The sequence below is a fragment of the Aulonocara sp. 'chitande type north' Nkhata Bay genome, linkage group LG17 (assembly GCF_057382095.1).
Source record: "Aulonocara sp. 'chitande type north' Nkhata Bay isolate Kocher_YH1m ecotype deep benthic linkage group LG17, A_spYH_male_GT1.1, whole genome shotgun sequence".
NCBI lineage: Eukaryota > Metazoa > Chordata > Actinopteri > Cichliformes > Cichlidae > Aulonocara > Aulonocara sp. 'chitande type north' Nkhata Bay.
In genome coordinates this window covers 38,166,798-38,190,909 of record NC_141360.1, presented here as the reverse complement: position 1 = coordinate 38,190,909, position 24,112 = coordinate 38,166,798, and the positions used below count along the sequence as shown (strand labels likewise).

The following is a 24,112-nucleotide window of genomic DNA, read 5'->3' as shown; positions in this document are numbered from 1 at the left end:
ATAAACACTAAGAGTAAAAACCCCAGAATAAGATTTAAAATGTACAAAACTAAGCTAAAAGATACAAAACATCTACAAAGACATGAACGTGCAAGAAAAAGAAAAAAAAAAACAATCTTAGTCCAGGGATCTACCTTGGAGATGAAAGAGTGCTAACCTTGTTCCTCATCTATACCCAGAGGCCTGTTGTTTGGGGATTTTGGCTTGTGTTGCTAGTTTGACTTGCTTAACTGAGATAGTTGTTGTTAACAAAACCCCAAATGTAAAAAACTTAGCAAAGTCATATATGGTCTACATGTATATATACAATTGCGCTGAGACAAAGGGATAAATTGAAAAGAAACAGTTATACCTCTTCTCCAATCACGTTCTGAAAGTGAAATCTGATCTAACCTGGGCTACACCCCGGGTCAAGACAACCGCAGCTCCAGTTTTGTTCTAAATCTTATCCTCTTACCTCCTTCTTTTCTGATGCTTCCCTCAAGACGTAACAAAGAAAGTGAATTCAATTTAGCTAGATTACATATTGTGTGTTTTGCTTTAAGAAAAGAACATTTGTTATTGTATAAGAATGAAACCTGCTAATCTCTGCAATTCAGAAAGGCGCAGTCCATTCTTCAAACATCACTACCAATTACTATTATCATGTTATGTGTGTTATTTAATTTAAATGACATTAAACTGATCAAAAAATATGTAGCTTGCAGCCAGTTGTAGATGTTTTGTTGGAAAAGTATACAAATCTTTCAGAAATAAAACAAAGATTCAAATGTCCTAGAAACTCTTCTTTTCAAAGACATGACTCATTTCCTAAATATAAAAATAGGCTCTTACTTTGATTAGATCTTTGTTTTGTGTCATATCTTTTAGCTTATAAAATAGTTTAACTTTTACCAAAAAAAAAAATATGACTAACAGTAAATTTGGTAGCATTAAATATTCTGGTGGTCACCAAAATTTTTCAAATTTCACTGACATGATCAGACACAAACACGTTGTTTTCAACTAAAAAAGAACCAAAACAATTTCAATTAAATTATTATAATAGTATGCTGGGAGTGCATGTATATCATACAGCTTGATAGTTGGTGATTGGTGGTTTCCTTTAAGGAGGATACTTACCATGCAAATTAGTGACACTAGCTGTCATTTAAACTACACTATATATATATATATATATATATATATATATATATATATATATATTTTTTTTTTTTTTTTTTTTTTTTTTAGAAAGGACTGACTGTGACCACAGTTCACCATGCCATCCACAAATCTATCATTCATTACATATTTCATCAATAAAGTGCTAAACAGCCTGCTGCATATATTACAGTAGTGTAGATTGTAGTTGAAGAACTAGCCTTACCAACTACTGCCAACTGCTAAAAAGAATTTCATGTATCATGAAACAATGAATGAAAAAGAAAGATGACACAGGACTGTTGAGCAGCTAGAATCCTACACCTGGTGAAAATGGGAGAACACTGCTCTTTAAAAGGTCTAGAAACTAATTTCCTCAGAATCCAGATGTTTATGGACTGTTGTTAAAAGAAGAGGTGGGGCTACGTAGTGGTAAACATGGAGATGCGTACGTTTTCTCAGTTTATAAATTTAATGTTTTCTTTTGAATAAACTATAAGCTTTTGAGATTTGTGAATGATTACTATACGTCTTAACATTTTCAGAATTTGTCATTTGTAATTTAAAAGGTATACTGAGTTGTGCTCTACTACTATCAAAAGTTCAAAGCTTTTCCTACTTTCTAACCAACATTTAAATGTAGGTGTGTAAAAATGTGTTTTTGATGTCTCAAATGAAAAAGAATATTCTACTTATCAAATACACAATTTCGTTTTCAGCAGGTACCTTTAAATCATGCCAATTTCAAAACTCTCTGACCCTAGCCATAGCCAGAGGGTGTTGACCTACAATCTCCTTGTCTGAAGATTTCTAAACAGCTCTAATCCATGTACCAATCCAACAATCTTTGGAATTCCACTTGACCACTTAATGATAAATGATTTTGTTCATTCAGTCTGACCTTGATAACTTAAGGTAAAGGTTTTCCACTGAAGGCCTGATGGGAGGTCAACGGTTGCTTTGTGTGTTTGAGTAAGTATAACTCAGGCACGATGGAGGTATTTGTTCAAAAATGACCAAAGGTTTTATTGACATTAAGAAGTACCATACTCCAATCTGTGTAAGGTAGGTAAAAACAAGCATGTACTCAAACACGGGTCATCCATGACTAAAGGCTGGCAACTGGAAAAAGAGAATGCATTGAAACATTCAGAGTATTGCCAACACCAAATGCTGGATATTAATAAAGGCTTTAAAGCAAGACCTGGTAGCAATATTAAGACATACTTTTGCACTTTTTCTCAACGGGTTATTATCTGTGGGTAAACTTCATTTCTTATTCATTTAAAAATTGCAAAATGTGAACATGTCTAAATACCTTCTACAGAAACCTTTTGTGAAACATTTAAACTATAACTAACATGTGCATAATTAACTCGTTCAAAATGTTCTCGTTCTCTTAACTGGGACTAGTAGGTTTGAGTCTATTACTCCAGTTCTTTCTGACCTGCACTGGCTCCCCATTAAATATCATATTGATTTTAAAATCTTATTGCTCGCTTTTAAAATCATAAATAATACCGCACCCAGCTATCTTACTGATCTCCTCAGCTTAGATCAGCAGGCCAAATGCTCCTGGTGCGACCTAGATCTCGGCTTAAGACCAGAGGTGACTGTGCATTAGCCTCTGTTGCACCCTACCTCTGGAATAATCTCCCTCAAGCTATTTGCGCGTCTGATTCAACTAAATCTTTTAAATCTCAATTAAAAAGTTATTTATTTAGCCTATCCTTCCCGGCTTCCTAGAGCTCGCATTTGTAAGTGTGCTGTAATTTATCTTTTTGCTCTGATTAATGTTTATAATGATTTCATTTCATTTCATTGCCTTTTGGCTTGTGCCTACTGTATTCTTGGTTAGTTATGTCTCCCTCCTGTCAATATATTTGTATCTTTTATTGCTTTTATTTGATTCTGTGAAGCACTTTGGCATACCTCTGGTTTTTAAATGTGCTATATAAATAAAATTGTATTGTATAATTTTTAAAAAATACACTGAGACAAATGGGTAGGAATCGTGATGAAGTTTATTATGGAGTTTTTACATTCAAGAAAACAGAGAATACATGCCTTCATAATAGCAAATCATTCACTTTATTTGATATAAAACTGATTCAGCATTTACTTTATATAAGGAACAACATTTTAATACATTTAGTTTTCATGTGACAGTCTAATGGATAATTCTTTCTTTCATATGAGTTTTATTTTTCAGCTTGAGCCGGAAGATCTACAAGCACAGCTGGTGATGTGCTTGTAGTAGTATTGTCTCGTACTGAGGTCAGAGCAAAGCAGAGTCACGGGCCTCCTCTCTGATATCCAGTCCAGACAGCATGTGTTGCGCTGCTCCAACAGGTCACCATGTAACTCCACCCTGTTGCAGAGGAGAATGGGAGTGGGTGAAAGTGGGATAGAAGAGAGAAACAAAAAATCTAAATTTCAGAAAAATATCCAAAGTTCGCACAGAATTCATACAACGAATCTAGATGCACTTTTCTTTGGTTAGTGATTATGAAGTGAATAACAAGGGCCTCAAATGCATTAATTTGCATCATCACTATTGCTCATCTCACCTTGGCTGAGATTCACATTTCCCCTGACACACAGGCATCTGCATGACAGTGGTGCAGTTATCTACGGTGATGTTGAGGGTGGACATCCTAGCAGCACAGCCCTGGTTACCTGAAGTTTGAAGTAACAAAGTAGAGGTGGAACAATGTAAAGAGTGTGAAATTAAAATAAATAAATTATAGCTTTCATTTCTATGTGAAATGTTAGATTTAGGGTCTGACTTACATGTAAAGCAGCAGTGTTGGTCATCCCAGATTCTGTCCTCCTAGAGAAAAAGCCCCACAAGTTGTAGACTTTAATTCTTGCGCTTGTTCACACAGTATTTAATTGTAGTTTCTAAGCATCTTTTAAGGGTAAGTCTTTCTTTCTCACAGTGCTTGTTCTGACAGTGTTCTTCTATTGTTATTATGTGACATTTAAATATTGAATATAAATAAATTCTAACACTTTAGCTTTGAAAAGCTCTGCAAATAAATGTAAGTACTGTGTAAAGCTTCACCGATATGAGCTTATTATTGTAGAAAATCAATCTAAGATTTTACAGTTTACTTGAACATTTTTACCTCAGAGCAGCTTTCATTGGAGCAGACTTTGGTCTCAGTCTGAATGCCGTCTTTACTGCACTTCAGTGACCTGCAGGGATGGGCAGGATCTGTCCACTGATCTCCCACCTACATGCACAAAGAACATTTTTAATTTAAAATGAAGAATCAGACAATGGTTGACAATGATTAACAATTTCAATCAATTTAGTACAAAGAGACATTACAATAAAATTCAATGCAGCATACCTTGTATATCTTCTCATTATAACTGCAGGTCTTGTCAACTGAAAAAAAAAGACACGTTTTTGTGTGTGTGTTTGACTTTGCTATGTTTTTAACAGCAGACATTTTGATATGAAACACAAGTGTTATTAAGGTTTAACCTAACATTAGTTAATGTGATTTGCAATAAATGTGTGTGCCTAATATTTCATGTCAAAATGTTTCCTAAATGATTAATTAATTAAGAAGAGGCCACTTTAGGCTTCTCCCTCGATACAAGGGGTCACCACAGCAGGTAGCTGCGTTTGAGTTTATGCTGGATGCCCAAATGAGATTTGTGGATGTGAACTACAAACCTTTTACATTCAAATGCATAAATCATTACAATATGGAGCCATCTATTAAACAAATCACCCAAACAAACAAATTAAAAAAACGACAACAAGTAACTGACTCTTCAAATATATTCTGGGTCACTAACAACATCAAAGATGCAGCTTCACACAACTAAAATATACCTGCTAATAGATATAAGGTGTTGTTCTACATGTATTTGTGTATTTGTTACTTGCTCTTCTGCGATGAATTATCACATAATTGCCAGTTGAGATTTGGAAGTATGAACATGTATGCCAAGATATCAGCAGGAATCTCTTATCTCGTATATATGATATTTTTGAAGCATTACCAACAACAAAGTTTGTGAAAACTACTCCAGAACTACTTCTTAATGAATGATGATAGCGATAGGTATGGAAACTGGTATTGGCGGAATCATTCTACCATGCCTATTTTTTTTAAAACTTTTTGCTGGTAAACTGGTAAAAATGAAGCTTTGGCTTCTAGTTTGGAGTAATCATTGCTGAGAACTAGAGATCACACTTGTTGAGATTAGACTGTATCTAGAGTCAGGGTTAGTTTGTCTATGCAAATTTTTCCCTTTCACTGTCATATTTTCATCATTTTGTGCAACAAATTCCAACTAATTAAAAGCTGAATATTGTGCTGACATTTTGTCCTCGCTTGGAGATAATTTAAATAAAATGGCAATTTATGAAAAAAATCAAAATTTGCAGTCCTGTTTGACCTTATAGTTATGGAATATAATAATTAATTGTTTGTTTTGTGGGGAGGTTTGCAATCATACACTGCAAAATCTCCAGTGTTAAATTGACACTAGAAAGTGTCTATATGTGTCCACTCTTTTGAGTGTTAAATTAACACTTTTGACAGTGTTATATTTCTAACAGGAAGCTAGTCAGTGTTGAAGATTAACAATGACTAACACTGAGCAGTGCTGATTTGCTATCATTTGCAGTGTACTTCAAATATAACTTCCAAATTGAGTGTACAGGAAAGGAAAATACCTGGAGGTTAGACAATGTTAAGTTCATAATATACCCAACCCCTGAAAAGTAAGTTTACTTACCAGGTAATATTGGAAAATATTGTTTGTCTTTCTACAAAATTACCAAAAAATTATGCAGTGCTTTAAATTACTTATGAAGTACTTAAATTGACTTATAATACAATCATTTTTTTTCTGTAAAAATCTGATTTGTTACCCTCTTGTTCCACTTTACCTACTTTTAAGTATTTGTACTTTATTTAAATATATTGTCATTTATTTTAAATACATTGAAAATCTGATTAATTACAAGTGAATTGCACCTTTAATCATGGGCCATATTAAAGATTGTTACCCAACATACTTATTTGATAAGTACGGCTAATGTGATTACCAATTTTAGGAACAGCGCATTACCTTACTTTGTTGCAAATACATTTGACTAAAGCACATGTCATTACGCAAAAAAAAAAAAAAAAAAATACAGAAATTCTATAATTCTAAAAGATACTGAAAACTTTAAAAAATCAATCATTAACTGAACTAGAAAATATGAAACACCTTTACTTACCACAAATCGCATCACCACAGCAGGAAGTGTTTATCAAAACTGCATTGGGGCCACAGAGGGGAGCTGGCTTAGGAGGTGGTGGAAAGCACTCTTCAGTCATAGTCTGGTTGTTACATCTACACAGTTTGCAGTTGGACTGCCAGACTTCACCAGGCTGAAACACACATACAGAAATATTTGTAAATCTACACTCAGATCTAATACTAATACGCTTAAATTATTTGAGCTAAACTGTTGATTACAGAATGTGTCACATAACAGCAGCATCCCTGTGGAAATTTGTAGCTTTTACTTACAAGTTTAGGTTCTCCACTTGGTCCTTTGCAATCTTTAGGGAAAAAAGAAAGAAAATCCTTTATTTATCTTCCTGTAAAAGACTTCAAACAAAAATTGTCTAGGTGTCATTGTCATCATCTTAGGCTATACAACTTACAGGAACAAACAGGCAAACAGATGTTTGAGTGATTTCCTGCTCTGGTCAGGTTGCTGGGACAGAAACAACCTGTGCTTTTTTTTTCAAGCAAAGCTCCTGGATAGCGCACGCTAAAAAGCCGGAGAAAAGCATGAAAATGGTGTAAATCTTCAGAATAGTATATGAAGGAAAAACATGTGGAAATTACAAGGTGCAATCAGAAAACAGCTTCCCCAATAAAAATCGAAACATATCTAATTTCAGATATGGGATGGCCAACAAACACATTGTTTCAATGCACCAGACGTGAAGCTGCCAGACACACCAAATTTCATAAGGTATCCCTTAAATGAGATTCCTCAGAAAATTATAGTAAAACTCAGCCTTGAAAATCTTACGTTGATTAAATTCATGGTGCGAAACTCCACTGATTGTCAAACAAGACAGTGAGGTCACATTCAGAACCCAGTGCATTCAAGCATTTACACTCTGGACTCTTAAAAAGTGCTGTTTGGCTCCTTGACATAAAAGTTATTCCAGTTTGACACAGAAGTTGATGCAAGTGGTAAAACTAGTCTAAACCTAGCCTCCCAGGAGGCTTTCCTAATGTGCCTTGGAGAAGACCACAAAGAGATCAGTCTTATATGACCAAGCTGATTAACTTTTTATCTGCATCACACCAAAAGTAAAGTTTCCTAACCCTCCATAGCAGAAGTCATCCAACTTTGTGCTGCATTCTCTGTAAACCAATCCTTCTGGACATGGCACATCTGAAACACGATCAAGGACACTGACGTTAATAATACATCAATTTAAATTAGAACTTGCAAAGAAAGCAAATTTATTCATAAATCACTTAATTTCTAGCTTTACTGGTTTGCCATGTTAATTGTAAGACAAAAAAAAGACGATGCATACCACAGGTTCCATTAGTCAGTCCTCTCCAGTCAATACAGAAACCAAAGCTTTTACATTCTCCTGCAGCTTGCTCCAGAGATGAGCAAGAACCATTTAGGTTCCTGCATGAATCAAACTCACAGTTCTTCTTTTTAAGGTTTAGATCCACGTAGTTGCTGCAGTTTTCAAAGACACTGGAGAAATTGAAACAAAGTGAATTTAAGAATATTTGCTGAAATTATACACAAAGAGACAGAGAGCCACACACTATTACAATTAATAATCAAAATAAAGCAGTATATAACATGTAGATTTATCATGAAGTACACTTGAAGCAGTTTTAACACAACAAATCCATGATTAGTAGGCTACATTCATGTGTGGACCTTACGGGTGGAGTAGAAGTTCACATAATGGGTTTGGAGGGCAGGGAGGCGGAGGTGGGGGAGGAGGTACTGAGGTTGGCCCAGGAAGACAGGGTACATCCCTTGGTGCAGAATTACAGGCAGGCTTCAGAGGATCTGGATACACCCAGTCATAGGCCGTCTTATCACAGCAGCTGTCATCCTCAATCTGCCCTCCTTTACGAATACACGATGCTCCACCACACACACCTGGAGGGAGAATTGATAAGTGAGCTCTGATAAGCTTATACTTCTAACACACTTCTAGCACTCCATCCAGTACTCACCGCATTGTCCCTGGGTGTTATTGACGAAATGCTCCATGGCCAGGTTCACAACCAGGGTATAGGATGGAGTGAGGGAGACATAAGAACGAATCTCTGGGAGATGAATTGACACCATGTACCCCGTGGTCTCAAATCTGAAACCATTCTCCTCATATGGTGGTTGGACTGTCACATTGTTCAGTGTAGCCTAAAGTATAATAACATTATCATCAAAATTAGCTGTCTTTCCAGTGAGTATTCTCAGTTACAAACTGCTGTATAATTACTGAATATGGATGCATGATGAAATCCTACCTGCACTACAAACAATTGTGTGTTGATGTTGAGCGCAGCTACATTGTTTTGATATTTCAGAATGAGTCCTTTGGCACAGGAGCCTTGCAGGCCCGGCACGCAATAAAAGTTGTCCACAGCAATGGTCAGATTATGACGTGGTGACTGCTCCTCCACCAAGACGTAGGAGCACTGATCCAAGAAATCAAAGGGTATTCCTTGGAAAGAAACATAGTGGGGATCCCCAAACAGCTCACAGTGACCTGGGAATGGATAAAAACACAATTTGGATTTCAGCTAAAAATAAGAATCTGTCAAAATGCCAACCTGAGCCAGCTGCACAACTCTAATAATGACATTCTGGGTTAGTCAGTCAGTGGTATGGTCACTTACAGTCACATTTCCATGTTTCACAGCATCCATCCGAGACCTTTACGGCCCGTTCTCTGGGACAGGGCAGAGCTGTAGACTTTGGGCAAACCACTGGGGTCAACTCTATCTTTCCACCAACACAGTGCTTATCAAAGCAGTCCTCTGACCATGTCTCCCCACAAATCCAGCTTTTTTTACTCTTCAGGTCTACACATCTACAGACTGGTGCTGTGGCAGAAAACAGGGAACACAAAAATACAGAAACATTGATTAGGTTATTCTCGTGAATGACTACTATGATCATAAATGAAAATGTCTAGTTGGTAGTTAGTTAGGTGGTTGTAGACATAGTAAATATTGTGGGAGCTTCTGTGCTGGTAGCAGTCATACCTGACGTTACAGTAGTTGTTGCATTGGTTGCAAACGTGCTTGTTGGCCGAAGTGTTCCAAATGTTGTGGGAAATACTGCCAGAGATATAATATCGTTTAGGTTACTCACATAAACGACTGCTATGATGATGAATGAACAGTGCAAAACAGATACATAACATTTACCTTGGGAGTTGTTCTGAGGTGGTGTTGTTGTGATTGGGGGTCCTGTATTAATTTCGGGTGTGGATTCTGTATTAATAGATGAAAATGTTGTGGTGCCTACTGAAGTGCTATGGTTTCCCATTGTTGTAGCACCTGTTTCTGTTATTTCTGTTTGTCCAGACGTTGTCACAGTATTAGTTATCAGTGGCGACGTAGATTTAGATGTTGTTGATTCAGAGTGGGAGGTAGTAGGTTGGGTGGTTGTAGTAAATACAGTGGGAACTTCTGTGCTTATTGCTGTCAGACCTGAGGTTACAGCAGATGTAGAATTGGTTGCAAAGGTGCTGGTGGACTGAAGTGTAGTGACTGTTGGCTGCGTATGTTTTGTCGATGGTGGAGGTGTTGAGACATATGTTGATATAACTGTGTTTGTCGGCTCTGATTCTGTGGCCCGTGTTGTTGAAGCATTAAGGAATGAAGTACTTGTAGGTAGGTAAGAGGTTGAAAGTACTGTACTAGCAGATTCAGTGGGAGTCTCTGTTATAGACTCTGTTACTGTTGTAGGGTGTGTCGAGTGAGTTGTGGATGTTGAAGAAGTTGACAGTGATGTGGAGAGTGTGCTGATAGTAGCTGTAGTTGTGTTAGCTTCTGTAGGGGCTATTGAGGTAATGGTGGTAGGTAAAGTAGTTGTTGGTTTAGTGGTGTAAAATTCAAATGACCGATTGTTACCGGTCACTGGATCACTGGTAAAAGTCGCCATTGTTGTAGCAGTGGTGGTGGACCCTGTGGTTCCAGTTGTAGTTTTAGTAGTTGCTGCAGATGTAGTAGTGGGCGTTATTAACCATGTTTCGCTGGTACTTGAAGTAGTCGTAGTGTTTGGTTCAGAGGTGGTGGGGGACCATGTTACAGTAGTAGTTGAAGTAGCTGTAGTTGTTGGCACAGGAGTTGTTAATACAGCAGAAGTGGAGGGCATTGTTGACCATGTTTTTCTAGTAGATGAAGTTAGTAGAGAGGTAGCAGTGGGTGTCGACCATGTTTCAGGGGTAGTTGAGACTGTGGTAGTGGTAATCACTGGTGTAGTAGTAGTAGTAGTTGTTTCACTTGTAGTTGAAGCAGTTGTTTTGAGAGATGTTATTAGTGTGGTGGTAGTTGTGGGCGGAAGTGCTGTTGAATTAAAATTGATAATAAGTGCAATTATTAAAAGAAGGATCCATAAAAGCACATATTATTTAAAAATAATAATAAATTTCAATAATATTTCCTTGTATTCTCTATCATTACATTACATATGTTTGCCTTCACTAACGTTTTTTACCCATTATCACTCCCAACTCCTCACATGTAGACACAATTGATCCCATACACATCACATTTGAACATGCTGGGTATTACTTTGTATTTCAGCATAGAAGATAATTTGATAGATTTAAATAGTAGTCGCACAATGTCTGAAATAGAGACAAATTTTCTCTGCTGGTTTGTAATGTAATGTCACTCATGGTTACCAAGGAAATGGTGACAAATCTAGTTGAAGATGAAAATCCAAATTCTCTTTTCAAAATGTGGATAACATGTTTTTCTACAACTAGCCAAGGTATGTTGCTCCCTATGCTTTTACTATCTCTTAGCCCTGATTGGTCAGGAGTCCTGAACAAGCACCAATATGTTGTGAGTTAGAATTGAAAATGAATTGTTTTATCGGCCACGTATAGTACACACATGAATGTATTTTTTATACTTACGGCATTTAATTGTTCCATTTTCACAGGAGCTGAATAAAATAGGAGAGTAAGAAATAACCAGCCGTCAGTGTAACTAACAACACAACTTCATGACAATTGCATGGAAAATGTAGATATTTGCATGCCATATATATTGTGAATGTGTCAACTTACCATTCAAAAGAGTTTATTTTCACCACTTGTCCAGGTCGTACAGTCGTGTCATTAAAATAACAAGAGCAGTTCCTCAATGTGGTACAATCACCAGTATTCTCATCATAGTATGGCTTTTCCTTTGGACATCTGGGGTAGCAGCCTTTTCCAAAAAGTAAATATACTCAGTTGTTTGTGCAAGCTGAACTTTAACATGTTAGACTATAACTGAGAAACATTGGTTACCTTCCAGCTTCTGAGTGAAGTCTTTGCCACAGGTCAGAATCCTACCACAGGCTTCATAATGCCAGCTACACTGGCCCTTTTCATTGTAGTAGTCACAGTAGACAGCTAAGATGTAAATGTTCACAGTTTATGTTTTGTTGTATTCAGTGTTTTGTAACCTTCAAAAAACATTGATCGCATCATGCAGATTGTTGTACATATCCTTTGATAGTGCCATATCTATTGTCGCTCATGAGTATATTGACAATAACTAAAATACAATAAAATAAAACTGAATTTAACATTAAGCAATGCAGGGTGTGTGTTGGCAAGAACTGAAGCACAGAAAAGAATTTATATAAGCTGGACTGATGATTGGCTGACGACATGCACACCTTATGTGGGGAAAAAGCTTAAAACTTACGGCACATATCAGGTGTCCTCCAATCTATGCAGACGTCCTGGTCACTGCAGGCCTCTGCATAAGCTGCCACAGCTGTGCAGAAACCCAGGAATTTCCCTTCAAACTCACAAGAGCAGGATTCCTGCACACAGGCATGGTAGTAGGGCTCTGGATCCACCTGAGGATCAGTAAACATCAGAGTTGGGAAGTACCTGACTGCAAGTTGTACTTCAATCACAACAAAAATGCAGATGTAATGTTTAACTTTTACCGGCATTAAAATCAGCACAAAAACTTTCATCATGTGGCTTTCCATGGTTGTTGTAATGTGTGGGTGGCTCAGAACCTTTATCCACAAAGTATATTATAAATTCTCGTGAAAAGTTTATGTGCATAATAACATGCCTTTTTAAGGGGCATGTTTTGGAACAAATTTCAATGCAACACCATCAAAGGCTGGATGTTGATGCCTTAAAGGTCTCGACAAGCTCCTTTTTGTTCACAGTTTGTTGATGTTGAGCATTGTTTTTTTAATTTGTGCTCCCTTTCATCTACTAGTTTCATTCATTGCCCTAAGCAGTGCTTCTGGATATCCATGTGCACCAAAGTGGTTTTCCTTGCTGCACCTAGAAATGCCTTTTAAGTCTAGGAACTCAAAAATTATTATAATGTTTGCATTACAATTGTTATCAAAAAGCTGTGGAGGAGGGTTTTTTCTCCTTTTTTGCCCAGTTTAAAGATATTTGTTAGGAAAGTAAAAGCAAGAAATGTTATTTAGTTTAATCAAATTAGCTGCAATGCTTATTAAATTTAAAAGAGAAACTGTAATCTAATACATTTTGACAGCAACACTGGTATCAAATTTTCACCGTATACAAAATAAAAGTCCCAATCCTCTCTTTGCGACTCTGCTTAAAAAGTAGTTATTTTTAAGCAAGCACAAGCAACTTGTGTGCAATGTGAAGAACATACTTTCAAGTGACAGTCTTTGAAGGTGCCTCCTTTAAGGATCATACAGCGCCTCTGGGCCCAGGCCGAGCAGTAGGAATTGCGTTCACATGGAAATATCTCAGTGGTCACATCAGTACAAGGGGGAGTTGCTGCCTTCCAGCTGTTGCCAAAGGCCATTGGACTAGAAACCACTAAGAACAGAGTTTTGTTTTTAGTTTGAGTGTCACAGGTAAAGTGTTGGTGTCACTGCAAAGACACCACCCCTAACAAAAAAGGAGAAAAAACTGACTGGTTTACCTGCTGAGCCACTTATCTGCAAGTCATTCAGCTCATTGGAGTCAAAATTCCCACAGAGGCCACACACTCTGTTCTGCAGGTGAGACGGTTTGAAAAAGAAAATGAGTATAAAAAGTACACAGTGGATATGTTATTAATTCAGTTCTGCATTTTTGAATTCTACTTCTCTCCTTTTCAAGCTTTATAGTGAGGATAACAGTATTCTACTACACAAGAATGGTCACGTTTAAAATCCTTCTTAGCATTTTTATTACTCACCCTCCAGTCTGGATGAAGTTCTACGGTGATCCGGGTGTGTTTGTCCCATATTAGAGTTAGACCTTTGCTGGGTACTGAGATTATGATATAGAGTCCCACTGTGTGTATTGTGTAAAGTGGATCTTGCTGCAAAGTCCAGCCTTTTTGGATTTGCTTGGTCACTCTCATGTCATTCAGGATAAGGGTGACTTTGCTCTGGAAGAGCAAGATAGAAGAACAAGATAAGGGATTATTTTACTGGTATATGGGCAGCTACCTCATAATGCACACCATTAATTCTGCAGCAAGTTATGTTCCATGATTCATGAACGACTTGAGTAAATAACCATCCTTTGACTGAGGTTGATCATTTCCAAGTAAGACAAAAAATACACTAATAAAAACTAGTATAACATGACCACCAAATAAAGGTCAAGGAATATTTAGGGATAGAGCCACTTACCTGTAAGTCTAGTATGATGGAGCGTGAACAGGTGAGTGCCTCATCACAGCAGGGCACACTCTCCACTCGGAGAGAAAAGGTGCCGTTTTGACTTCTGCAGTAATCCTGAAATCGAAAAGCATGGTTAAAACTTCCTTATTATATATCAAAAATCATGCATTTTGTTGTAGTTATGAACAAATGGTTACCACCATGACTGAAAGTCAACAGCTACAGTTTTTGTAATAGATAGAGAGAGAGAGAGAGAGAGAGAGAGAGACCTGGACTTTGTGAAAGTGTATGACTTATATCTCCTACATCATGAATCTGCAACTTTAAAAATAGAATTTACATATCTACATTATATATAAATTTTATATCATGCATGTGAACACATTCATGTTTTGTGATTTTTCTGGCTCTCACCTCTACAAGTGTATACTGGCAGTGACCACCAAAGCGATACCATTTAGCGTCAAAGGTCTGATAATGTCCATTTCCATAGACTTGACATGTCCCGGGACACGGCTCATCTGTGCAGTCCCACTGACCCTGACCACAGACACTGCAAGATAAAGTCATAACACTGAGTTTACAGAAAAACAAAACTTTGCGACTGAACCGGTAAAGTAGCGTTACCATTTTTTACAGTTGGTTTTAACAGTCTCTCCTGCCCTGAAGACTTTACCACTGTAGACACAGGTGCAGTTGTCCCTTGATACACAGTTTCCATGGTGATCTTCATATTGATCATGAGGACAATAACAGCCACTCTCACAAGTCACACTGGCAACCTGAAAATCACACCAACCTGAAAATTACACCTTTGTGAGGAGCAAACGTGTTTATTCTAATAACTAGTCACCCTTTAAAAAAAAAAAAAAAAAACTAAAGATGAAGCCACATTTACATACAAATGGTAATAATTATAAATATACATACCAGTGGTTTGCTGAGACTGTCGCAAGTTTTCTGAGCTGTGTTAACTGGGTATTCTGAGCAGTGCACGCACACCTTTCCATTCCTGCAGCCTGATGCGAACAAATTCATGTATTAAATATATTTCTGAAAGTTTGATATAATAATATGTTTACTGCCGTGACTCTTGCTCATATAGCAATGTATGTCTAGTACAAAAATATAATATATTTACCACAGTCCTTGGAGCACTGCAGTTCTCCATTCTTACAGTTGCTTTTGAAAACACAACATAAGATTAATAAAACTGGAACCATTGTATTTATCATACACCATCAGTTTCATGCTAATACAAAATGTATTTGATCAATTTGAAATTCCTTAAAAAAATCTTTAATGATCAACTCACCACTGTCGTCCATCGATAACAACAGGCCCTGGTGGCGTTATACCGCCGTGATGATGGCATACACATTCAGTCTTTGGTGTACAGATTTGTCCTTGGTTCAGGTGGGTTCCTTCTGGGCAGCCACAGCCCTCCACGGGAGCATCTTCCTGCCCACAGCGAGGATCAGGAGCAGACAGGGAGCGGCATGTATGGTTGCAAGCTCGCACATTGTAGGAGAACTCTTGGTTCTTTTCACATGTCAGTGCTGTGACAAAAATATTTTGATTCACATTTAATAATCTGCTTATACAATGCATCCTGCAAAAACAAGGCAGAAACTGCCTACATAAGACTATAAGTCGTGTGCAGTAAAAGGAAAACATATTTGCATTTTTAAATGCTTACAGCAGTTGGTAGCCTTCCTCCAGTCACCAAGTTCAACTCCAAGACTGGCACATGCTTTGGCATAGTTGCCCAGAGCAACACACAAGCACTGGACCAAATTGGTACCACAGTTACAAGTTCTTAGGATGCAAGCCTGTAAAAATATAGTCGAAGAGTGGAGTAGAAATATATGCACCGGGGTAATGAGTCAAACAAAAATGTATGCATCTGTATGATCAACATGTTCGCCTTAAACTGGTTTAATTTTATATGCATAATGCAGGTTTAAGTTTTCAACTTGTTATAAAGTTATAAATCAATATGTCAGCACGAGTTAGCTTCAGCAGTTTCTTCAGATTTGGTTGAGTAGTAAAACAATCTTACCGTATGGAACTGATCAGTTGGGATGTAGCCATGGCACTTTGCAAATATCCCAGCTGGGTTGTTCAAGACCGAACACTTTTCATCAGCAAATATTTCTGCAGAAATACATCAAATGCTAAAATAAGTAATGATTTTGCAAAACAATTTAGTATAAAACAGTTTTCTGTGTGTTAAAGACAAAATATAAAAGCATCTTCTCATCTGTGAATTTATAGGACAGTCTACTTTATATGACTGATTGATACCGTTGTCGGTATTAATGCAGGTTGGCGGTATGTTCGGTGTACAACGGCCCACGCTCCAGGACAGCGCAAAAGGTTCAGGTGAGTTCTCGATGATCCCGCTGCTGCTGGTGAAGTCATCTGTGGTGTCCTTGTTGTTGTTGCCACAGAGACCTGAAAGACAGAGTTATTATTTTGTCTCAGATTTTTTGAACATTTCCTGCTTGGCAGCCTCCAGTTTGCATAAATACATTTTTATGGTAGAAAATTTGAACATTTATAATGTTTGCTGTGAAAACTGCACATATTTAACAACTTGTAATTTAAGTGCCATTTCTAGAATTCTGTTATATTTGGGTTTTTGTGGTACGGCTTGAGAATTTAAGTGAAAATAGCATTTTCTTTACTTTTGTGACTGAGAATTAAAAAGTATTCTGTATGTCAAAATTTCTGCTGTGAAATCTTTACACAAATTGGAAGAACTGAGCAGAAGGCTTGGTTGTTTCAAGACAGAATAAAATGCTTGTTAAGCTACAAAAATCACATAAAGTTTAAAGTTTGAACTAGAACATTTTTCTGTTTTACCAATAATTTGACAGTTCATAAAATAAATCATGATAAAAGTAATTCCAGGTTTAGTGTGTATTTGTAGACTAATGTACTAACCTGAAATCGTGCCTGTGTGTTTTCCTGGTGGTGTAATGTAAAGTTGGATTTCAGGAGACACCTGGACTTGGATCTTCATACCAAAGGATGTATGGACTTCAACATACATAGAGGACTGCCAGAAAACCAGGGCATGATCTAAAAAGTGAGAGAAATTAGTAAGAGATTTGGTGTTTATGTATCGAAACCATTCAGTATATATTATGAGGCTAGCAGACTAACTAGCATTCTTTTACCTACCAGACTGATGAAGTTCAGTAATTTCTTGGTCTTCAAATTTAACCATGCTGCGTGTGAATGTGTACATTTCCTGCAAATTCCAAATGATGTGCATAATCAGGCTCATTTTTCCTCACTATTAATTGATTTGATAGTTTGTATAGTGTGTGGGATATATACCTGGAAAATCTGGAGAACGACTGTTTGTATAGATGCATCCTTCCCAGAAAATCCAACATTTATTGTCCAGTTTAAGCCCTGCATGTGGTCATGAAAACAACATAGCATCACAATCATGCACAGTCGTCCTAATGTCACATATTTGTGCTGTAGGCTGTGTGTTTACCTGTGAGGCCACATATGTGCATTTACCAGGAACAACATATTTTTTGCCATCGAATGTTGTTACAAATTGCCCTTCAATGTCACATCTGCCTAGGCAGGAATTCTCTGAGCAATTCCATCCTCCACCATCACATATACTAAGGACAAAAGTTTAAAATGTGTTTTAAAAACTTCTAAACACTTTTATGATTCTAAAGTTAAGGGTTTTTATGTATTAAAATTCCAGTATCATTTTATTTTATTTTTTGGCCACTTACCATGCCTGACACTTAGTGTTACGTCTGTCTCCAGTTAAGTAAGTCCTACCAGAGAAGACACAGGGGCAGCTAGGCACACTCACGCAGCGGAAGTCTTCTGCGTGATCATCAAGCACCTTACCTACAATATAATTCAGTAAATTTTTGATGATGAGTTCTGATTAGTTTCATGTGACTTACCAAGGCAAAAAACAAAATACAGTTCATAGTATTCACCCTTTGGACAGACACAAGTGCTGGTGATAGCCTGGCTGGAAAAGCTGGGGTTAGGGTTGGAGCAGCTGGGAATAAATGCATTACCCTCTTCTTTATAAACCAGGTCTCCAGGACACGTCGGCTCAGCTGCATTCATAAAAACAGAAAGGTAAATCCATCATGAAACTAAATGAAATGTCAGTTAGAATTCATCCTTTATCCGTAAAAGCTTAAAAATCCATAAACAAACAACTTTGCGACTACTATTATGAAGCTTTTAACCCTCTTTAAGACTTTAAGAATGATGATAAATGATCACCTACCACATTTGGTTATAGCTCTCCATTTCTGCCACACATAGCTTTTGTTTCCACAGTGCAGGGCAATCTCTTTGAAGAAAGCACAGCGAACGTATTTGCTGTTTTCAAAGCTGTAAATGTTCTCTTCACAGAGTTGGATATAAAATGGTGTTTTAACTTGCAGACACTCCATAGTGTAAGAAAAGAACTCTCTGCATACCTGCAAATATCATTGGAGGAACATTAACATTTTAGACTAACATCTTTTGTACGGCAACATTTATACAATATGATTATATAACTGATCGATTCCTGAAAACATGAAAACAAAAACAAACGAATAAAGAAAAGTGGATTTAAACTATGAAAATGATTGAAAAAAAAACTATTGTAACATCAGCTTACTTGGTTAGTGACAAAGACAGGATCTCGCGTTTGACACGTTTCCTGGGTAAGCTTGCTCTCTGTTATCAGCTGCTGCTTGTTGCCTGTTTTCACAAATAAAATGTGCATTCAACTTTGAACAAAATATGCAAAAACAAATGTTTTATATTCCTAGAGATTGTATTTATCTTTTTTCATGAAAGTATGATACATAGAATTTTTAGAGCAACATACTGTGCTGGAAGAAACGGATGACAGCAGTTAGGTAGGGTCTTGTGCATGTCAGTAAATTAATACCAAATTACTTTCTGTACCAATTACAACATTGCTGCAGACTGAAACAGCCAGAGTGCTGGCCAGACTAGAGCCCAGAACACTGAACAAACAAGTGCATATGGCAACAAAGGCCCAAAGTTGAGCAACTGAAAACTACTTAAAGCAAGAATGAGAAAGTATTTCACTTTTAGAAGTTTTCTTCTTTTTCTTCTTTTGAAATGGCCTTCCCAAAGACTCAACCTCAATCCGACTGAATATGTCTGGACTATGCTTAAAAGTCCATACCAGGAAACCAGAGACGAGGTTGTATAATGTATGTAAAACTGTCCTAATTTTCCTCTTATTTACATCTAGCATAACCGATACTATATATTAATTATAATTACTATTGAATTAAGGCCTATATTAACCGCTATTTCAATTATTTCTGCTACCACCAACATTACCATACCAGCTTTATTTATAAAGCACTTTAACATAAAACCAGGGTTCACAAAGATCTGTACATATACAAATAGCATAAACAAACACACAAACAAACAAAGAAATACATAAATAAATAAATAAATAAATAAATAAATAAATAAATAAATAAATGAAATCAAACATGTTAAAATAAATTGAGTCAACCTCTTAAAAGAGTGCCAAAGGCTTCAGCAAATAAATATGTTTTAAGAAGCGTAGCTTTATTAAGATGGGCTTTGTTTTGACTAATTGCCTCAAAGGACAAAAGCTAGATAGATCTTACACAGCTCTGACCTGGCTTTCAAGTTTAAGATCTGCCTTCATTTTAACTCCCGGATTAGTGATGATTGGTTTAACATACTGTGCCAGGGAACCAAGATCCGTTTAGTGGTCTCAGAAGTGCCACAAAAAAACCATCACTACTGTTTTATGCTCAATAAAATGCAAAAAGTTCAAAGCCATCCAGGCCCTTATTTCATCAAGACATTTAAGCAAAGGGTCTACGGAGAAACCATTTATCTTTTTAGGAGGGAAATAAATCTGCGAGTCATCGGCATAACAGTGGAAAGAAATCCCATGTTTCCTGAAAATAGAGCCAAGGGGTAGGAGATATAGGGAGAAAAGAAGGAGGCCTAAAACTGACCCCTGTGGTATCCCACATTGAAGAGAAGCAGCAGAGGACACAAACTCCCCAAGTTTCAAAGAGAAAGTTCGCTTTGCCAAATAGGATCTGAACCACTGCAGTACAGCACTCATAACACTGCTCCAAACGGGAAATTAACATTTATGATCCACTGTATCAAAACCAGCCGTTAAATCTAAAAGCACGATAATAAACCACAGTCACCTGAGTCAGTTGCTAAAGACAAATCATTAAAAACTCTTAAAAGGGAAGATTCAGTAGTATGTAAAGCTTTAAAACCAGCCTTTTCTTCACTTGTGTACAATATTGTGCTGTTGCTTATGTTATTAGACTTATACTACAGCTATTAGTTGTTAGTTTATTTGTGCTGTAGGTGACATACTTGTTACGTTGTGTTTTCCACACAGTCCAGTCATGTCAGTGCTCAGTTCTTGCTGCAGCTCCACCTGAACAGCAAATCACATAGAAGCTTCAGGAATTCTTCTTAGGGATTTATAGATTCTGTACATTTGACTTAGTTTAGGCTTTCATACATTATGTATCCTCTTACCCACAAACTGTCTATTCCTCCAGGTACACTATGCCAGGTGACAGAAAGTGGAAGCAATGAGCTCCTCAGTCTAGTGTAGATGCCGTACTGAAAAATATGCTGGTAGGTGTGATCGTATGGAAGGGAGACACTGTAAGAAAATACACAAGGGACACCTGCTCAGAAATGATCGGAGGTCTCACTTCTTCAGTTTTGGAAAATAAGTGAAAAACAGGAAATAATAATACAAAACAGCCTTTGCAGAGAGTGAGAGTATCTAGCGAATAGAATATCGTGTGTTTTTTCATTAAACTCAACCACAAAGACAAACACTTAATAATGCACAGTGTCCCAGGGCCAGCGCTAATAATGAACTAGCACTGATGGTAGAAGTGCTGAAATACCTGCGAGCATGGTTAGGTGGTTGAGTATGAGTGACATTTGAGTTAATGAACTAAAGTGTCTTTGGACAAAACACTTTGCTGGTGCCTCACATGCTTACGCTAACTGGTGTTCTGGAGCCAAAAAATGAGTAATTTAAGATCAGATGTTAAGAAACAAGGATCAGATTGTGTCTCGTGCAAATGGTATTAGGTTTCAAAGTCAAGCAGTTTTCTTCAAATGAAGCACTAACTTAGTGGATCCATATTTGAGGACAAACCTTTTCTTCTCCACCAGGATGCTTCCATTCTGCAGAACAGTCCGGACTTTGTTCATTGTGATCTCGACTTGAACCAGCAGCCCGCTGTCTCCTCGCCGTATGGTTATGTCGTATTCCACACGATTGTGGGTGAAGCGGGTGAGAGTGAACGGGCAATTGGACCTCACGTAGTAACCCAGGCCTTTGAAGGGCTGGACGACTCCACTGCCATACGTCCTGCAAGTAACTGATCATGGCAAAGTTAAGTTGCTTACAAATTTATCGTTCAGAGATGGACAAGGGACCAAGTAAAGTAATGAAGACTGTGTAATTACTGTAAAAAGGATTGACTCTCTAAAATTAAGTTATCAAGCGACGACACTGACTTATACTCACATTTCTGAGTTTCTTTTGTTGTCACTGATCCACCGGTCCCAAAAACTGAGAGGTAAGGAAAAAAGACAATGTAATAACACTTTAACAACAACATTCAATTACAAGGAAAACTCCTTGTAAATATGAAAATACAGTGCATCATACTGTAGACAGGACAGTATACATCAACATTTTTTCTCTAATGTTTTTCTAAGATAAGAAGGAAAACCATAGTAATGCATGAAATCAATATATAACAAATATTTACACTGCTTTGATTTGTTACTTATTCTGCTTAAAATAATTAATTAATATTCAAAATATATAAATAAATGCATGGTACCTGAGACCAGTAAAAAACAGACAGACAGCATCCGTTGCTGAGGGGTCATTTTCTTCTTTCTGTGCAAGTGCAACCAGGAGGATGTGCCCAACCACCCCACTCCGTCCCTTATATATGCAACGACCATACATACACACACACTGCATGAATCACCACCACCACAGGGATGTGTGAACTAACATGCACACACCTGCTTCTTTACCAGGAAACTAAAAATTTCAAAGAAAATATGGTCATTATGTGATAACAAGGAAATTAATACACAATGCTGAAAAAACAGCTCATTTAAAGCATGCCATTATTCTATAATATAAGGTTACATCAAGAATTCAACAATTCCCTGTACTGATATATATTCCTGTGGGAAATTGCTAGTGTTGCGTATCAAAGAATTTGGCAAAGGAACCCAAAAAGGAATTGGTTCACAAACAAGCTAAAAAGCAGAAACTTAAGACTTTAGATCTTGTGTTTCCTTGTTGAGCAGGTGCCACAAATTAGAAGTGCACAAATCCGTGGGTTTTTTTTTTACATTTCCTAAACTGGAAACCGGTAATTTTGTCATGATTCATTCCTTCAGCAAAAAATAAGGTACTTTCTTAAATAATAGCAATATGTCAACTCCATCCTTAATAGGTGAGATATTAAGTATTGCATTATGTACAAAGAGTGATGCCTACTTTTGGCAAACTTCACCAGTGTTGAAGGTCAATACACGACAAACAGAATAGAATGAAAAGTGAGCGCTGGTAACTGATGAGAGTGCATGAACCAGGATGTAGTTAATTATTTTTCATTGCTAGATCGGAGGGAAAGCACCACAGAATCACAGAGATGTCCATCAGATCACGCATCAGATGACCTCAATAGGTCACGTAATAGGGTGAGGCAAGGTCCCACAGTGGTTTTAACCTGATACCTCTAGTGGTAATGACCCACACGTTTTTTCACTGCTTGGGTCATGTGGACTTAAAGAAGTCTAGTCACTTTCTTATCCCAGCAGGTAGAATGTGAAAGGCAGTGCACACTCTGAAAAGGTTGCCAGTGTTTTGCAGGGATGCAAAACTATTCAGTGGTAAATATATTTTTCTTTTAGTTACTTCCTGTTGTACTTAGTGAGTCAGTTAGAACTGCAGAAGTTGTTTGTTTTGGGGGGTTTTTTTTGAATGTGCACTCTTCTCCATTAAGTGCTTTAGCCAAGTTAACATATGCACAGCATACTCATCACAGGTGGAACCAGGAACACTGACTAGCTTTGTTCCTTTGAAAACCAAACACAGCCACTACGTATTAGACCTGTGCTTTCATGTAATGACAAGTCACAATGCCTCATCTGCACATGATCCTGGAACTTGGTAATCTGGATTTAAATGTATTCTTGATTGCTTATAATTGCTGTTAATAACACCTCTGCTGTTTGCAGGTACCCAGGCCACTTGGCTTAAAAGGTTGTTCAAAATACTACGGTCTCTTTCCTGTTTTACTCTTTTTGAAAATTCTTCACACAAAGACTGGGGATAGAGTTCTCTTCATTCTTTCCTTTTGTTCCTGTAATTCTATAACTTTACTTGAGCTAGCCTATCCATTCTAGTGCAAATACCATATACAGTGGTGTGAAAAAGTGTTTGCCCCCTTCCTGATTTCTATATTCTTTGCATGTTTGTCACACTTAAATGTTTCAGATCATCAAACAGAATTAAATAGTAGACAAAAATAATACAAGTAAGCACAAAATGTAGTTTGTAAATGAAGGTGTTTATTACTAAAAGGAGAAAGACTGACACAGCTGGTCTCAGTCAAGAAATCTCTTAAACACGACCTGCCTGACAAAGTGGAATAGATGAAAAGATCCTCAAAAGCCAGACATCAAGCAATGAAAATTCAGTAGCACTGAATCTTAACGTGGCTGAGTGAATGTACGGAAACCAGCTTGGACTTTCCCACCAACTGAGTTCAGCGAAAGTGGGAAACAGCATCTCCAGTTCCATCTCCCTGTTCATCAGCTTCCCTCAGGGCTGTGTCCTGAGCCCACTGCTGTTCACGTTGCTGACACGTGCATCACATCATCAGATGACATAACAGTGGGACAATAACGACCTGTCCTACAGAGAGGAGGTGAATTAATTGGTGGACTGGTGCAGTGTTATGAATCTGTTCCTGAATGCCGAGAAGACCAAGT

At 37.4% G+C, this 24,112-nt stretch overlaps 1 protein-coding gene across 1 annotated transcript in view; it reads right to left on the bottom strand.

The window, feature by feature from the left end:
- muc5e (mucin 5e) overlaps window positions 1–21,985 on the bottom strand; it is a 30,724-nt gene extending 8,739 nt beyond the window's left edge. Inside the window, exons 1-40 of the mRNA XM_086268881.1 lie at window positions 21,937–21,985; window positions 21,615–21,659; window positions 21,240–21,465; window positions 20,600–20,729; window positions 20,432–20,495; window positions 18,687–18,769; window positions 18,306–18,501; window positions 18,004–18,129; window positions 17,788–17,908; window positions 17,532–17,667; window positions 17,366–17,443; window positions 17,207–17,276; window positions 16,967–17,104; window positions 16,325–16,474; window positions 16,080–16,174; window positions 15,717–15,849; window positions 15,333–15,576; window positions 15,159–15,199; window positions 14,948–15,036; window positions 14,645–14,799; window positions 14,432–14,570; window positions 14,027–14,131; window positions 13,585–13,779; window positions 13,327–13,399; window positions 13,051–13,220; window positions 12,100–12,256; window positions 11,697–11,801; window positions 11,472–11,613; window positions 11,319–11,347; window positions 9,598–10,740; window positions 9,433–9,507; window positions 9,064–9,270; window positions 8,692–8,933; window positions 8,398–8,584; window positions 8,098–8,320; window positions 7,728–7,900; window positions 7,510–7,579; window positions 6,831–6,940; window positions 6,694–6,725; window positions 6,398–6,551 (exon numbers count right to left, since the gene is read on the bottom strand). Of these exons, the coding sequence (XP_086125007.1) occupies window positions 6,398–6,551; window positions 6,694–6,725; window positions 6,831–6,940; window positions 7,510–7,579; window positions 7,728–7,900; window positions 8,098–8,320; window positions 8,398–8,584; window positions 8,692–8,933; window positions 9,064–9,270; window positions 9,433–9,507; window positions 9,598–10,740; window positions 11,319–11,347; window positions 11,472–11,613; window positions 11,697–11,801; window positions 12,100–12,256; window positions 13,051–13,220; window positions 13,327–13,399; window positions 13,585–13,779; window positions 14,027–14,131; window positions 14,432–14,570; window positions 14,645–14,799; window positions 14,948–15,036; window positions 15,159–15,199; window positions 15,333–15,576; window positions 15,717–15,849; window positions 16,080–16,174; window positions 16,325–16,474; window positions 16,967–17,104; window positions 17,207–17,276; window positions 17,366–17,443; window positions 17,532–17,667; window positions 17,788–17,908; window positions 18,004–18,129; window positions 18,306–18,501; window positions 18,687–18,769; window positions 20,432–20,495; window positions 20,600–20,729; window positions 21,240–21,465; window positions 21,615–21,659; window positions 21,937–21,985 (6,100 nt within the window). The remainder of the gene's footprint in view (window positions 1–6,397; window positions 6,552–6,693; window positions 6,726–6,830; window positions 6,941–7,509; window positions 7,580–7,727; window positions 7,901–8,097; window positions 8,321–8,397; window positions 8,585–8,691; window positions 8,934–9,063; window positions 9,271–9,432; window positions 9,508–9,597; window positions 10,741–11,318; window positions 11,348–11,471; window positions 11,614–11,696; window positions 11,802–12,099; window positions 12,257–13,050; window positions 13,221–13,326; window positions 13,400–13,584; window positions 13,780–14,026; window positions 14,132–14,431; window positions 14,571–14,644; window positions 14,800–14,947; window positions 15,037–15,158; window positions 15,200–15,332; window positions 15,577–15,716; window positions 15,850–16,079; window positions 16,175–16,324; window positions 16,475–16,966; window positions 17,105–17,206; window positions 17,277–17,365; window positions 17,444–17,531; window positions 17,668–17,787; window positions 17,909–18,003; window positions 18,130–18,305; window positions 18,502–18,686; window positions 18,770–20,431; window positions 20,496–20,599; window positions 20,730–21,239; window positions 21,466–21,614; window positions 21,660–21,936) is intronic.
- Window positions 21,986–24,112: the final 2,127 nt, after the last annotated feature.